The 15,152-nt window shown below is 41.8% G+C and overlaps 2 protein-coding genes and 1 long non-coding RNA gene across 10 annotated transcripts in view; 1 reads left to right on the forward strand and 2 right to left on the reverse strand.

Moving 5' to 3' along the window:
• LOC103130272 (nck-associated protein 5) overlaps positions 1-6,734 on the reverse strand; it is a 30,052-nt gene extending 23,318 nt beyond the window's left edge. For 3 of the 6 annotated variants that reach the window (XM_016665783.1, XM_016665780.1, XM_016665786.1), the window contains exon 1: positions 6,197-6,733. The gene's annotated coding sequence lies outside the window, so the exon portion shown is untranslated. Of the gene's footprint in view, positions 1-3,431; positions 3,535-6,196 lie in introns of all 6 variants that reach the window. The other 3 variants (XM_016665784.1, XM_016665785.1, XM_016665781.1) reach the window with 2 other exon arrangements.
• Positions 6,735-10,243: 3,509 nt separating this feature from the next.
• On the reverse strand, positions 10,244-14,898 carry ftcdnl1 (formiminotransferase cyclodeaminase N-terminal like 1). Of its 3 annotated transcripts, none has more exons than XM_016665787.1 (6): positions 14,360-14,898; positions 13,956-14,071; positions 12,830-12,925; positions 12,484-12,639; positions 11,752-11,940; positions 10,244-10,912 (listed from the first exon to the last, which is right to left on the reverse strand). In XM_016665787.1, the coding sequence occupies exons 2-6, from the start codon at positions 14,068-14,070 to the stop codon at positions 10,479-10,481; spliced, it is 990 nt and encodes a 329-aa protein (XP_016521273.1). In that variant the 5' UTR covers position 14,071; positions 14,360-14,898; the 3' UTR covers positions 10,244-10,478. The 3 variants fall into 3 exon arrangements, with proteins under 3 accessions (XP_016521273.1, XP_007541669.1, XP_016521274.1); XM_007541607.2 differs by having other exon boundaries at positions 13,956-14,074; XM_016665788.1 differs by lacking the exon at positions 14,360-14,898 and having other exon boundaries at positions 12,830-12,994; positions 13,956-14,043.
• LOC107834427 (uncharacterized) lies at positions 11,876-12,139 on the forward strand. Its single transcript, XR_001660221.1, has 2 exons — positions 11,876-11,965; positions 12,016-12,139. It is a non-coding gene; the product is annotated as an uncharacterized LOC107834427 (long non-coding RNA).
• Positions 14,899-15,152: the final 254 nt, after the last annotated feature.

The raw sequence follows: 15,152 nt of genomic DNA on the forward strand, positions 1-15,152 counted from the left end.
GTTTGAATCAGTCAGATCTCAGACGGAAGCCAAAGTTTCTCCTGTAGATCAGTACCGCCCCCTGCTGGCTGCTGGCTGCTAACACGTTTCATTTTACAGGATTTAATTTAAGGGTACATTTTCGCTATAATCAACCCTCGTTGTTTAGTTTTAAAACTTCTTCCCTCCTTTAATAAATCCTTATAATATCTGAACAAAGCCAGAGGATTTTGACTCTGAAAGGTGAAAATGCAGCTCTGGTGAAGTTATGTTTTTTTTTTACTACACATATAAAATATGTTAAAGATTTTATGATTCACAATGTGTTTATCTTTGTTAATTTAATCAGAAAAGTGAATTAGAAAAATCCCTCAGAATATATGCTTCTGCCAGCAGAGGGCGCTCTTCTCATTTTCAGATTCACATCAAACCTGTTTAACTCTTGTTGCTTTATTGTTTTATAGAAAGCAGATTTTTAACTTTCAACACAAAGAATGAAGAAAAAGAGAACTGTGCAAAATAAGTAAACTACTATAAAAAGTTTAAAAAGTTACCTTTATATTTTAAAATACATTTAATAAATATTTTCTGCTGTCTGTTCCCGTTTTGACCCTGAGCCTCACAAACAACCAAGTTATTAAAATAATTAACTTTTCTTCAAAAATAAATAGATAAAAACTTGTTGACTCTAATATTTTTATCAGCATTTTTTCAAAGGTTTAAAAAGTATTTTTTATATTTTTATTGTATTGAGATTATTTGTATTTTGTTTAAATAATCTTAAATTGGATGTCACAATTCAATTGATTAATAATAATGTGTTCATACTTTTCACTTTAATTTATCTAATTAAATATAAAATATTAAAAAATATTATCTAATTAAATTATTACTGCGTGTTTTAGGTGAGCCTTTATTCCAGAACAGCTGATTCAAATGACTGCAGGACCATCAGGAGCTGCAGATCCTGTTAATCACCCAGAGACACAATCCAGGTGGCAGAAGGGAAACACCTGAAACATGGAGGACAGGAGGGCGGTGAGTATTTAGTGTTAAATATTTGAAAGATATTGCAATAAAAAAAAAACTTAAGCTTATATAGCGCTTTAAATATATTTCACACTTTTTTGATACATTTGTTTTTTATTCTTCACAAAAAAAATGTTATATCTTTTAATTCTATTTTCTAAGTGACTGTAATGCTCTCAGAGTGGTGCTGATCTATAAATGCTCTTATTGTGAAAAGACATAATAGAAGAACCAGTTTGTTTAACAAAAACAAAGAGCTTCACGATGAGCACAGTGAGCTACAGTAGATGATTATTATGGGATGTTTGGACTGAATGATTCTTTTCTTGCGTTGATAAATGCGACGGACGCAGCGACACGCAGCTCTATAGAGCCGCAGAAACCAATGAAACTTTAACAGATCAGATATTAAAGATACTGAACCGCAGAACCTGAGCATAATTATTAATTAATCCTCATGTTACTGAACAGAAACACTTTTAGTTTCAGAGATCAGAAAGATGCAGAAAAATAAGATCATTTAACAGATCAAAGTGAAACCTGATCATGTGACAGACTTCTCCATGAAATCACAGATTAGACCGAAAAATGACATTTCAGTACAAATCTGATGATTCAGTCTCACTTTCAAGCTTCCAGTTGAAACAACAGCTGGATGTGAACGACCAGCAGATCCGGTCAGCAGACGCTCGCTGGCCTAGTCCAAGCACAGCCAAATACATGGGAAAACTAACATATGTATTAGTTTTGTTCTTTAATCCACACAAAAACAGTTTAATGTCACTAAAAATTATTTTAAAAACTTCAGATCAAATTGGAGATTTTAGAAAGCTATTTGTTTGTTTATGGAAAACAGAGATTACAAACAACGCACCAATATTTTTCCTTTGACATGATTTCTAATTGATATCGTCTCATTTTAATAACTTTATACTTTAATATGTTGTTAAAAGCAGCTCAGCCCACAGATGAACCTCCTGGCGCCAAGTTTGATACAAAGTTCCTAGAAGTCGATGCAGAACTGACCAGCGCCATCTTGGTAGGCAAACCAAAGCGCAGAGGAACAAATATACGAACGCTCTTCACCAATGTGAAAGAGAAATATCTGTCAACAAAATGGCTGCTGTCAGGATCAACCCGCACGAGGAGGAGAGTTAGCTAAGCTAGTTCTGCAGTAAATGTCACTGATAATTAATTAACAGAGGCTAGAGTACTGCAGTACTGATTGTTCATAAGTTAAACAGGAACAAAGCAAGAGCTAGGTGTAAGCTGGTTTATTGTTGTCATAGTAACTGCCTACCAAGATGGCTGCCAGTCACAAAGTTTATGGAAGTGTGACGTCACATGAGAACTACTTAACAGGAAGTGGTGGTTTGAAGCAATTTGATTGGCTGACAGGTCATAGTTCTGCCCCCATACAACACTAAGATAACAGTAAAATTAATAATAATAATAATAATCCCGTGAGTACATTGTTATTTTTTAAACAATGTGGTGGAGGTGTTGGTTAAAACGCTGCCTGTTTGTGAGGATCCTGTAAACCACCGTTTGCTCTCAGCTGCTTCACATTTCATCTGTTTCCAGTCAAAGTAGCAGGACACCGAGGAAAACATGCAGCGTTTTTACTTAGAGGAACTGCAGTGTAAATAGAGTAATTAGAGTCTTCCTTTGGATGGATGGGAGCAAAGCGGCGGGTAATTAGCGGTAATCATGTTGGAGTTAGAGAGCAGAACCACAGAGGCCGGTCCCTCTGGGTGTTTAACCCAAACATATCTCCGCCTCAGATCGCATCCTGCTGATGGCACAGCTAGCTGTTAGCTGCGTGGCTATCTGTTAGCCGCCGCTGCTAGCTGCAGCTAGCTCAGTGTTTCTCCACCCTGGTCCTCAGGCCTCCTGTCCTCCATGTTTCAGGTGTTTCCCTTCTGCCACCTGGATTGTGTCTCTGGGTGATTAACAGGATCTGCAGCTCCTGATGGTCCTGCAATCATTTGGATCAGCTGTTCTGGAACAGAGGCTCATCTGGAACATGCAGAGCAGGGGGGCTGAGGACCAGGGGGAGAAACACTGAGCTAGCTTCAGTCCAGGCTGGTTCACACTTCTCCATGAACCAAATGGTCACTGATGATCTTTAGATGTTTGAGTTTATTTACTTTAATTCAGATCTAAACTTTTACATGACGGCTCAGATATATTCATACACTGTCAGGTTAACCCTTGTATGTGGAAATGGGGTCCAACCGACCTCACACAGTCCTCACACACACAAGGGTTAAAGTGGCTCGGCTTTAACCCTTGTGTGTTCAATTCCAAACAGTTGAAATGAACTGTGTGGAAATGAACCCAAACAGTTCATTTCAACTGTTTGGGTTTGATGCACAGGTTCAGATTTTAATCATGGGTCATAACTTTCTCAGTGTCTCCACCATCAACCAGGCCTCAGTGATCTGACCCAAAATGGCTCCTTCGGATGAATCAATGCAGGTTCAGAACCACCACGACCCAAAGAACTACTGTAAAGGTTACACACTTACTTAGGTTGTTATAAGAGAAGAAAATAGAGGTGAATTTTTAACAAAAATAAAGCCAATGTTTTTCTAATAACTGGTTAAATAACCTGAATTATTACTGTTTTGGCCGTCCTCTGCAGACTGCAGGAAGATTTTAGCTTCTCTCTTCCTTCAAAGGATGGCACATTTTATAAACTAATAAATTAAGTATTAAATTAAGAATCAAATGAACTGAGACAAACATTAAAAGCTCGTCTGATGCTTCTTGGGAAGATTTTAAGTTGTGGCGTAAACATGGAGATTTTATGCACCCATCTCCTCTTTCATTCTATAAATAATCCTCAGCCGAGATATTTCTGGCTCAGAGCTGCTTTTTATGCATGGTTGATGCTGCAGAGGGTCCAGCAGTGACGATCCCACCAATCAGGCAGCGCAGAGCTTTGATGCAGAGCTATTTATTCCAGACTCTGTTTTGTGTTTCAGTGGATGATTCTGCTCCAGCGGATCACGATTTCCTTCATGTATGAAATGAAACTCGGCTCATCTCATCTGCATGCAGGCTAACCCGTCTCCATGAACACAAAATCAGTTTTCACTAAAACCCTAAAAGAAGCCCATATCATCATCCCTCCACCGCCGTGCCTCAGCTTTCCTTCATCCAGAAGCAGCTCGGCTAACTTCAGTCTGGCAGCCATCGTGTTTCTAGGGAGAAGAGGCTTTTCTCCTTCAACGTGTCCAAACTGCCTTAGTGGTTCAGCGTCGTGACCTTTAACCTTTAACTGACTCAGCAGTTTACCTGAGTGGCTCAATAAGGAAAACGGAACCAGCACAGATGGACCTGAAGAGAAACAACCGACGGAAGATTATAAATAAAATATGGATATAAATCAAAACAACAAGAGCAGGAACAAAATGGGTACGGAGCAACATCCCTGACAAAAATCAGAGATCAGCATTACGTCGACCCGGTTTGACCACTTCTTCCAGTGTGAACCACATAAAGGCTGTGTGTATTTTATTAGTGGTATCAGAATAAAGGGGGCTGAATGAACATGAAACACGAATCTGTATTTACTCTCCAGTTTGTGTTGGTCTGCCTCTTAAAATCCCAGTAAAACTCTTTAAGGTTTGAAACGACTTTATGAGTTTAATTAAAACGCAGTGGGCGGAGCTTCTGCTCCTTAAAACAGGAAGGAAACATTTAATTTACTCTTAAATAGTTTCTAAACTTACATTTGAAGGGAAGAAAAACAGACCAGGTTTAACGCTCATTGTGTCACAAAGAAAGAAGCTGAGTGTGATAAAGTAAGTACACCCTGGCTGCTTCTGATGGGATTTAAGAAGGAAAGAAGCAACATGCTCTGCTAAACAAAAGCACTTAAAGTGGGAGGATTTAAATCCTCCATTTATTATCTATTTAAAGATGAACTTTGATGCTTTGGTCTGAAAAACAGATTTTCGCGGTTGGAGGATTTCTGTTTAGTCTTTGGCTAAAGACCAGGAGCCATTTCTCCTGCTAGCGCTAGGCTAGTACGTTTGTTTTGGTTGTATTTACCCAGAATGCAGCGCTGTAGTCCACTCCCTGCTTTTGGAGCGGTCTCCGAAAGCAGGAGACCCTAACCCTAACCCATATACATTTAAACTGAACACAGATCAAGATTTGGAGGACCAGAGGACCAGAGGACCAGAGGTCAGAGGTCGATTAGCGTTCACACCTCCAAAAAAACGAGCTGGACTTTATAGGCAAACGGACCAGAGTCGGGTTAAAGCGGACTGAACAGGACTGGTGGTGATGGAAGAAACCGCAGGACTGACGACGATATCTGGATCGATGGAGGTCAAGTTAAAACCTGAGGAGGTTTATTTTACCGCCATCCACACTAAACAGTTCTGCCATCTTAGTCTCAGCAGCTTTGACTTCCGCTAACCTGCTAACGCAAAGCAAAGACACATTTTTATTTAGCATTTTTGTGAACTTTGAAGACATTAATGTTGACATTTAGGTTATCGACTTAAGAATTCATCAAGCAGTTAGATGTTTATATTCAGGCTCTTATTTTGAAGTCTGCTCAGGCAGCAGTTCCTTCTTTTCCTGATATTCAACATCAATATCAGCAGTTCATAAATACGAAAAATACTAAAAATTCAGAACCTGACCCATCAGTCATTCACCCGCTCTGGTTCTGACCCGGTTTGCACATCTACCTTCCTCCAGAGCATCTCTGCTTTATAGAGCGTTATTAATAGAAGCAGCGACGCTTGGAAGGTTTTAGAGTTTTATTCATAAATAAATCAGAATCTGATCGTGATGACATGATAAATTCAGGAAGGAAACAGTCAAACAAACACGAACGGGTTCAAATGATCCCCCTGGAGGAACGTTCAGCAGGATGAACCTGAACACTGACCCGATCTGAACCAACCCGACCCGGCCAAACCTTTGGACCCATCCCGGCTGTTCCTCTCAAAAACGCTTCAGGAACCTTTAATTATTCACCAGCTGCTCCATCCGGGCCATCTTAACCTACTTTCGGGTTCGGAGGAGGAAGCCCGGTTACTTGTTGCTGCCGATGGTTCCCTGCATGCAGGATGCTGCGTGATGCTGCTGCATTTAGATGCATCTGGATGCAGCGCTGCAGGAGGCTAACATGGCAGAGAAAGGCCCATCTGGGCATCCTTACCTGCGCGTTTCCACGGAGACGGCTGGAGCGGAGTCAGCAGCCTGGGAGGTTTCTGGAGACATCCCGCATCATCCGGCTGCAGCTGTTCAGGGATCAGAACCGAACCTGAACTGATCGGGTCGGACGGCAGGATGTGCTGGCTCCTCAGCAGCAGCAGCAGCAGCAGCAGCAGCGGCTCCCTCCCTCCTTCCCTCCTCTCCACCTCTACGCCTCTCCCGCAGCCTCCTCCCGCCGCGCCGCCATGCTTCCAGTCCGCTGCGCCTCGCTGCGCCCTGCCTGCCCGGAGAGGCTGAGCATGTGTCCGGGTGGGGGAGGGCTGGCCGGCGGCGCGCTGCGCTGCGATAGGTCAGCCTGACACCAACATCTGATCCTTCACTGCCTCAACCGCATCAGCTGATATTTCAGTAAATTAACTAAAAAAAGAGAAATTTGTTATTAAGAATCCAGCATGTTGTCACTGAGCGGCGCTCATTCTGCAGCACCGAACCGGGCCGGTTCTGGTTCACTGCAGGGAGAAGAGCTGCACAGAGGAAGTGGGAGTGATTGTAGGAAAACAGACAAGGGGGGGAGGGGGTATTTATAGAAGCTGCTGTTTTTACGGGGATAAAATCAAACTGCAGCCTGAATGCTGCAGTTTGATCAAAACATGATTCATAATTTAATTCAATTATCAGACGGAAATGACATCCAGGCGATTTACAAAACGAAATGAAATAACAGACATCGGAGCCTCATGGAAACTGGGACATTTCGTCAAACTAACGTTACTTTACATGTTGGTCACGTGACTTCCATGTAAACATCGTGATGCGTGTTGATGCGTGGAAGCCTCGGGGCGCGTGCGGTGACCTAGATTAGGCCTTGATGCTTGATGCACACACACACGCGCACACACACACGCGCGCACGCGCACACACGCACACACACACACCCACACACACACACAAAGAGCGTCCAACCGGCCCGGAACAGAGCAGGTTAATCCCGCCGCCGCCTCAGATTGCGGGACCGGATCAGCAGATTAGCAACAGCTGCAGCTTAAAATGTCTCCCAAAAAAAATTAAAAAAATCTCTGTATGCCAAAAACTGGATTCATCCCATAACGAGGTTACATAATCGGAGGAAAACATCTGGACCGAAACGCGACCAAACGATAAACACATTCAGCCTCCGATTAATCCTGCAGGTTTTAGTCCAATATTCTGATTTATTCATGGTTTTATTTTAATATTCTGATTTAATGCTGATTTTATCTGAATCTCAACCTGATTTTAATTTTAATCTGTTTTAGCTAAAATGTGGCCATGTTCGATCCTGATTTTATTATATATATAAACAAATATTTGTGGTGAAAATATCTTATTACTGTATTCAAAACAATCTGCAGCTTCTTTATTCCAAGTTATTTTAAACAGAAGTTTGAATGGGCTGCTGATAATGCCACTGCCACTGTTAATTTGGGTAAAATGCTGAACTTTTAGCATATGAACAGATTTTGCTCATTTTTATTTATTTCTATCTTATTTTTGTTGACTGGTACCAGGACTGAGTTACCAGAAACATCAGCCTGGAAGAACCTAAAACCAGCAGAACCAACAGAAGAACCTTCATCCAAACACCAGTAGAGCTACAACACAATCCAGGTTCTGGAGTGGCCTAGTCAAAGTCCATCCACCTTCATGATGTAGCCTCAGCTGGTTAGTGACTCTGCTGGAGTTCCTGTGAGGTTCTGACTGAGTTCTGCTAAAAATAGCAGCACCGCTCACAGATGGCGGCTCTCTCACAGAGACAAGAAAAATCCCACCAGGAAACATCATTAGCTCCAAAACAGGAAATGAAGTGTCAAGAGGGAAAAATCCACTCTGAAAATACTGAAATAACTCAAAGTTTAGCTGCTAAAGAAGACAGAAAACACCCAGCAGCTTGACAAGAAAAAAACACAAAACAGATTTACTTTAAAAGATTCAGATCATTTAGTTCTTTACTAAGTTACTCAACAATGACAAGATTGAACCTAAATAATAAAAAACAGATTTACTAAATTAAATGTTTACAACTATTCTCCTTCCTGTCCAAAGAAGGCTGAATTTATGAAACATTAAAGCCCGACTGGAGCTCAGAGCAGAAACATGAGGGCGGCCATCTTTAGATTTCTGGAAGAAGAAGAAGACACGTGACCCAGCCATGAAACGCTTAAATCATTCTGTTTACTTAGATCAGGGGCACATCTCCGTCCAGGTGATGGCGGTAATGCACAACGTTTGTAAACTGCCAGAAAACGCCATAGAAGAAGAAGTAGTAGATCATTTGATCGAAACGTTTTTAACGTGTTTTTTCTCTCTGTTGGAAAGAACAATTAAATAAACTTCAGTTTGGCTTTCACAAGTCAACAAGTGAAAATTACTTTAATACAAATAACTGGAACATTTCTGAAGAAATTTAAGAGGCTTGTGTGTGATTCAAAGCTAAAAGAGCCTAAACAGTTTGTGTCTAACCCTGCATGTCATTAGCGAACATGCTGTCAGTAACGAACTTCATTCTGTACAAAAACATTACTAAGGTTAGCTGGTCAGTAGCATGTTGAGAAAAATGGACTTTGCTTCACATTGCACAGCTCTTCACGATATATCGGCATTAATCGGCCGATAAGTAAAACTTATCATATTGGTCAATCTCTAGCAGCGTCACCGCACCAGAGGCAACAGTGTGAATGTTGAAATCAGCAGCGGAGCTTAATGTAAACTGAACGATGCTGCTTTTTACGTTATGAACCTGAACTGATCAAGACGTCAGCTAGCAGTAGCTCAGTTTCACTACACTGTTGCATTTAAATCGCACACATTGCCTAAAGAGATGCAATGTGTGTGTGTGTGTGTGTGTGTGTTAGCATACCTCACCTTTTAAAAACCACTTTCCCAACAAATACTGCCATGGAGAACCGGCTGCTCCTCACTGCCACATGTCAGACAGGAAACTCTCTCGAGACCAAACGTGAGGTCAGAGTAAATAAATATGGCCGACTGAGAAGAAGAAATGGCGATCTTTCATGGACTATAACACAGAAAAATGATCCAAAAACAATTCCATAATAGACAATACTGTTTGCGTTGTCCACTGGACTTTCTGTTGCGCCATGACGGTTGTTTTGTCTCCTTGTTTTCGTCATGTCGCGTTCTGATTGGATACACGTCACAGTCAACAACCCACAGGCGGCCATTTTCTTAAAAACCTGTTTTCTCCTGCATGAAAAGGGTTGATCATTTTTCCATGAAATGCTGGAAACAAAATCAAACAAAAACTTAAGAATCTTGTCGAGTGTTTATGTTTCAAATAAGAACCACATAAAGTCCATTTTCTGTCCCCCAGAAGACTCTGAAACATTTCTCTTTTCTACTCTGGTATGGCCGCTATCTTTGTTCTTGTAACTAATTTTAATCTAATAAACCTTTAAACAGTGTTGAGAATGAAAATCCTAATCGATTAATCAAAATTTGTACTGACACATGGAGCATAAAATCAGCCAACAAAATCATTCAGACTTTACGTATTTTATTCAGTTTCAGGGCTGAAAGGAGACGCTTTTTCCATTACATTCGAGAAGAGTTTCTAAAAGTCTGTGCAGCATCTGAGGAGGAGGAGGAGGGCAGCTGATATGGACTGAAGACGCTCCCTGAAATCACACCATGTCTCTGTGGCCTGATAAGTTTCTGTTTTCTGAGAAATGGGCCTTAGCGTCTAGCAGAATCAAAAATCTAACTCTTTACAATGGGCCCCTTGTCTACCAACATGTAACTCTTTCTCGACCTGGTAAAGCGTCTCAACAACAGGCAGCATTAAAAGCTCCTGCTCTTCCTGAAGCTCCGCCTCCAGGAAGTCATCCAGACATGACTCCTATATTAACCCTTTAACAACGTTTTTACCAGCGTTGCTCTGAGCAGCAGCTCCTATAATGATCTCAGCAGGTGTTTGCTAATTCCTGCTGGCTAGTCTGAAGGAGCTGAGTGGGTGGTCGGAAGCTTGGAAACTGCAGCTCAGAGGAGGATCTGCGGCTTGTGGGCGGAGCTAGGTCCACCCAGGCATTTTGCTCAGCTGAATGGTTGCCATGGAGATGAAAGGATTTCTCACACATGAAAGACTCAAACAACGCTCCAGGTTTGATTTCGATGAGGGAATGACATGATGTAATAAAGTTGACTTTACATGATACTGCCCCTTACAGTGACAGTGGTAAGTCGGAGAATCGTTTGTGTCTGTAGTTCAGTCATTTTCTCTTGGTCGGTTTTCACATGTGGATCCTTCGCTGCTCCCTCCAGAACTCCCCGATCCCCTCAGACAAAGCCAGCTCAGCTAAGCCCATGCACTCCTGGGGGGTAAACCCCACCAGGGCGGTGCCCTTCACCCCGACCCCCTGCTGCCCCGCCAGCTCCGCCACCCGGGCCATGATGAGGGCGGCCGGGGCGTGGCAATATGGCCGCCCGTCGACGACAAAGCGCGGCCACGGCGGATCGGTCGGGCCGCCAGGCGCGGCTCCTGCCACGCTCTCCACGTTGCAGGCGATTTCCACGGCGCCCTCATGTGGCAGAGCCAGCACCTGGACCCCAGGAAGCCCACCGGGCACCGACTCCCTGAGGGCGGCGGCGATGCTGCGGCCGACGGCAACGTCCAGCGTATCGATGGAAACGTTACAGTTCATGACGTAGGGACTGGCTCCGACTCCTGCAAGGATCAGAACCAGATCAGGATCAGATCAGGACCAGTTCAGAATCCATTCAGAACCAGATCAGAACCAGTTTAGAACCAGTTCAGAACCAGATCATCCTTAAAAACAGTTCTAGAATCAGTTCAGGCAGGATTAAATGAACTGGTTCATGCTCATAGTTCACCAGATAAACATCCTGATTCAGTTTCAACTGTTTCTGAATTTCATTTGTTTTATTCTCTCCTGCTCTTTATTCATATAAACTGTATTAAGAACAGCTGCTCTCTTTCATCATTTAATGGTTTGACCCACAGAACAGAAAAACTACATTTTAACCAAACAGCCTCATTGACCATTTTGTTGCCATGACGACAGAGCAGATGGGAGTTTTTTATGTTTGCCCATAAACCTACCATTATATAATAACAAAAACAAAAGTTAAAGAGAAAAACTTCCATAAACTGAAAGTTAAGGTTGAGTTTGGTGAAACTCTCATCGATCATTTTCTGATGATTAAACTCAAAATAAATTCAGACTTTCCTCTATAATTAGCTGCTTCTGTTTTAGCTCATCAGCTGATTCAGTTACTGACCTGCAGGAAGGTCAAAGGTCAAAGAAGCAGCTTCTCTGGGAACACTTCCACTAACACCGTTTTGCTAACTTTAAAAACGCTTAGACCACTTAGCTTCCCCTAAACTAATTTAAGATGTTAGAGTGGCATGTTAGTCATTATTTATGAACTAAAAATGAAACTAAAATGCAGAAGCGCTTTGACTCCTCAGCCACGGTGAAATATAAACCAACACCTGGTTTCTGCTCAGCTGGACCCGTTCTGACCCGGTTGACCTGCAGTCACCTGTGAGTCCGTATCGTTCCCGCGGCGGCGGACCAACGTCGGCGGTGAGCGCCCGCAGGTCCGGACTCTTCCGGAACCAGCCCATCTCCTTCCTCCTTCGGGCCAGGCCGCGCTGCAGAGCCGCGTCCGCCCAGCCGAACAGGAAGACGCTGGCGCCGCGGACGGTCTCCGTGAGGCCGCGCGCCACCGCTGCACCACCCAAACAGGAACCAGTGTTAGCGGAGCGCCGCGCCGCTCCGCTCCGCCGCACGGCGCCGCGCCAAGCTAATTCTAACCTGTGATCACACCTGCTGCTGCGGCTCATTATCAGCGCTCTGTCAGCAGCGCCAGACTAATCAACACATGGGAGGAACAAACCCACCATGATGTAAAGTTACACTGCAAAAAATTAACAGCGATGTCTAGCTTTATTTAATATGACAGAGAGAAAAATGTAGGAAAAAAAGTCATATTTTCACCGAGTTATTCATACATTTATAAATATCACAGTTCCAAACTAAATATTTACACATTTAGTTCTTAATATGAAAACAAAATATTTAGTTTAAAACTGGGAAATTTATAAATATATGAATAACGTGGTGAAAATATGACTTTGTAAAATAAACACCTAAATTTTTTTCTCCATGCCACACTACATAAACCTAAATATTGATGTTAATTTTTTACAGTGTAACAAACTGTCCGCCATGTTTCACTTCCTGTTTTACTTTGAAAGGTTCCCAGACTCACCCAGGGCCTGCTGGACGCAGTCCCGCTCCCCCACCGCCTCCCCCAGCGGGTAGATGGGGATCAGGTCCACCGACCCCATGCAGGGGTGCACGCCCGCGTGCCCGCGCATGTCGATGAGCGCGCACGCTTCCTGGCACGCAGACAGCACTGCGTCTCCTGGAGGAAACGGCGCGTTTAGAGCCAGGCTGGGAGATAAAGCAATCTGAAAATAATCACATCGTTCTCATGTTTCTGCGCTGAATCCGAGGAAAAGCTAATTAAGGCTGGAGAGCGGTTCCTGCTGCCGATCTTTATCTGGATCCCAGCGGAACCGGGCCGGAGCCGGGCCGGAACCGCCGTTACTCACTGATGGAGTCGACGGAGGCCACGATGGTGATGACGGAGCGGTTATAGTCATGGTCGTTGAAGATGTTCAGCACCGTGGTCTCCTTCCGCTGCATGCCTGACGAACAACGACAACGTTTAGAAACCGATACTCATCCCTAATAAATATCAAATACTGCAAACATCTCTGGGAATAACAATAATAAATTAGTGTTATTTTTTCACCAGGAGGTTTGGGCTGTCACTCTGCTCAAAAAAATACAATAAACCGACAGAATTTATCAGAAATTAATTTTAAATTAAAATAACAAAATTCACCATACAAATAGGAGATATAATTATAAAACACAGGAAAACACCCGAAACGTGAGAAAATACTTTAAAATACTAATAAATTAGCTTGCCATGTGTTTGTAGTAACGTGGTTATTACTTCCGGTGCCTGCACCAATCAAAATGCTCCACTGCGGGCAGACAGCCAATCAGTGATGATCTCGTCATTGGAAATTGTCAGATAACAATTTGGAGTTTGTGGTTTTTAAGAATTTCTTTTTCATGACAATATATTAACAGATATGGAAGAGGATTAGGGCCACTGGAAATTTTTTTTTTTAAATCTGACTTTAATCTCAGAATTCTGAGAAAAAAGTCAGAACTGTTTTATTTTTTTCCCAGTGGCCCTAATCTTCCGTAGGTAGAGGAGAAGCTGGTTCAACGATTTAAAATGTTTTGTCAAACAATTTAAAAATCCATCAGTAACATCTGACGAGTTTTTATACAGATCTGATCTAATAACTGGACATGTCTGTCTAATCAGCAGCATTTCTCTGAATAAGATTATTTCTCCTTCCTGTTAAAGAAACAAGTACAAACACAAAAATAAAGACGTTATGGTAAACAGGCTAAGTTTAACTTATATTAGCTGAATTATATTCAGCTAATATAAGTTGTTTAATTTCAACAGTTAGTTAAACCAGCTCTAAGAGATGCATAATTCTTATTTATACTGAAACACTTTTTTTTTTTATTACACTTTACATGTTTGATTCATTGGGGCTTAAAGGGCATCAGATCTCCAGAGAATCTTGGACTATGTCCATATTAAGTGTTAATAAAGTTACTGATAAGTGAAAAATGTGACTGACTGACCCTCTGCATCGTACAAAGCAGCCTTGGCCACGTTCTCCACCAGGTCCTTCCTGCGACCCTCAGAGACGTTCAGAAGACAAGCAACCAGACGTGACCTCAGCATCCCAGAGGCCATGCTCCTGCAACAACACAAGCATCATCAAACAAATCCATGAGCCAAATGCTATGTCTGATGAACAATAACTTATTTTTATATAAAGCTTCTTTGCCTTGTATGTTTGGTCCTATCAATGATTTTAATTAACTTTTTAATGAAGATTCATCTTCTATTTATGTGAAGAAACTGGCTGCAAAACTACATAAGCAACAGTAAAACTAAAATCCATCCAACTAAAGAAAAACTCCCATAAAGCCAAAGCCTAAATACAATCCTGACTTTGTGGAGCAACACATGTGCAAGTTACCTTTCAGAGCAACTGGATCCCGTGCAGCTAGAGAGTATCTGCTCCAAACCTGCAGAACCTGCAGCTAGAAAACAGGTCCAAAGTCCAGCCTGGAGCAAACTGGACGCATTTATCTGTGCATGAGAGGAAAAAACATTTAATGCAGTCAGATTAACTCAGCTCCATGAGCAGAACTTTAACACATGACGACATGTTCAGCTGAAGTTCAAACAGCAAGATAGTTCACTGTTTACCCTTTCCTATTACGGTTTTAACAAGCGAAAGCTTCCAGTATCTCTGCTGCCATCTTCTGGGTGAATTTGGTTCATGCAATTTCAATTTAAGCTGGTCAATTTGTTTAAGAGTTAAAATACTTGAAATACAGAACATTTACATCCAATTTGATCCAACTAGCTAAGTTAAATTTAACTAACTTAAGATAAGTTAAACTAATCTAATTTTGCTAAACTGAACTGAAATGAGCTAAGTCAATTTAAGATAATCTTATATTAGTAATTTTCAATTCAATTCAATTCAATTAAAAAATACTTTATTAATACCAAAGGAAAATTAAATTTAAAAATTAATTTAAAAAAATACATTTTAACCTTTAAAAAAACAGAATTTCCACATAACTGGATCTTTTTGCCTGTCTGATTACATTATTTTAAATATTTAATCAGATGCTATGATCAAGGTTAATTTGTCTGTATACATTCTCCTTAGGTGTGTGTGTGTGTGTGTGTGGGTGGGTGTGTGTGTGTGTGTGTGTGTGTGTGTGTGTGTGTGTGTGTGTGTGTGTGTGTGTGTGTGT

This window comes from Poecilia formosa, unplaced genomic scaffold (genome assembly GCF_000485575.1).
Source record: "Poecilia formosa unplaced genomic scaffold, Poecilia_formosa-5.1.2 Scaffold619, whole genome shotgun sequence".
Taxonomy (NCBI): domain Eukaryota; kingdom Metazoa; phylum Chordata; class Actinopteri; order Cyprinodontiformes; family Poeciliidae; genus Poecilia; species Poecilia formosa.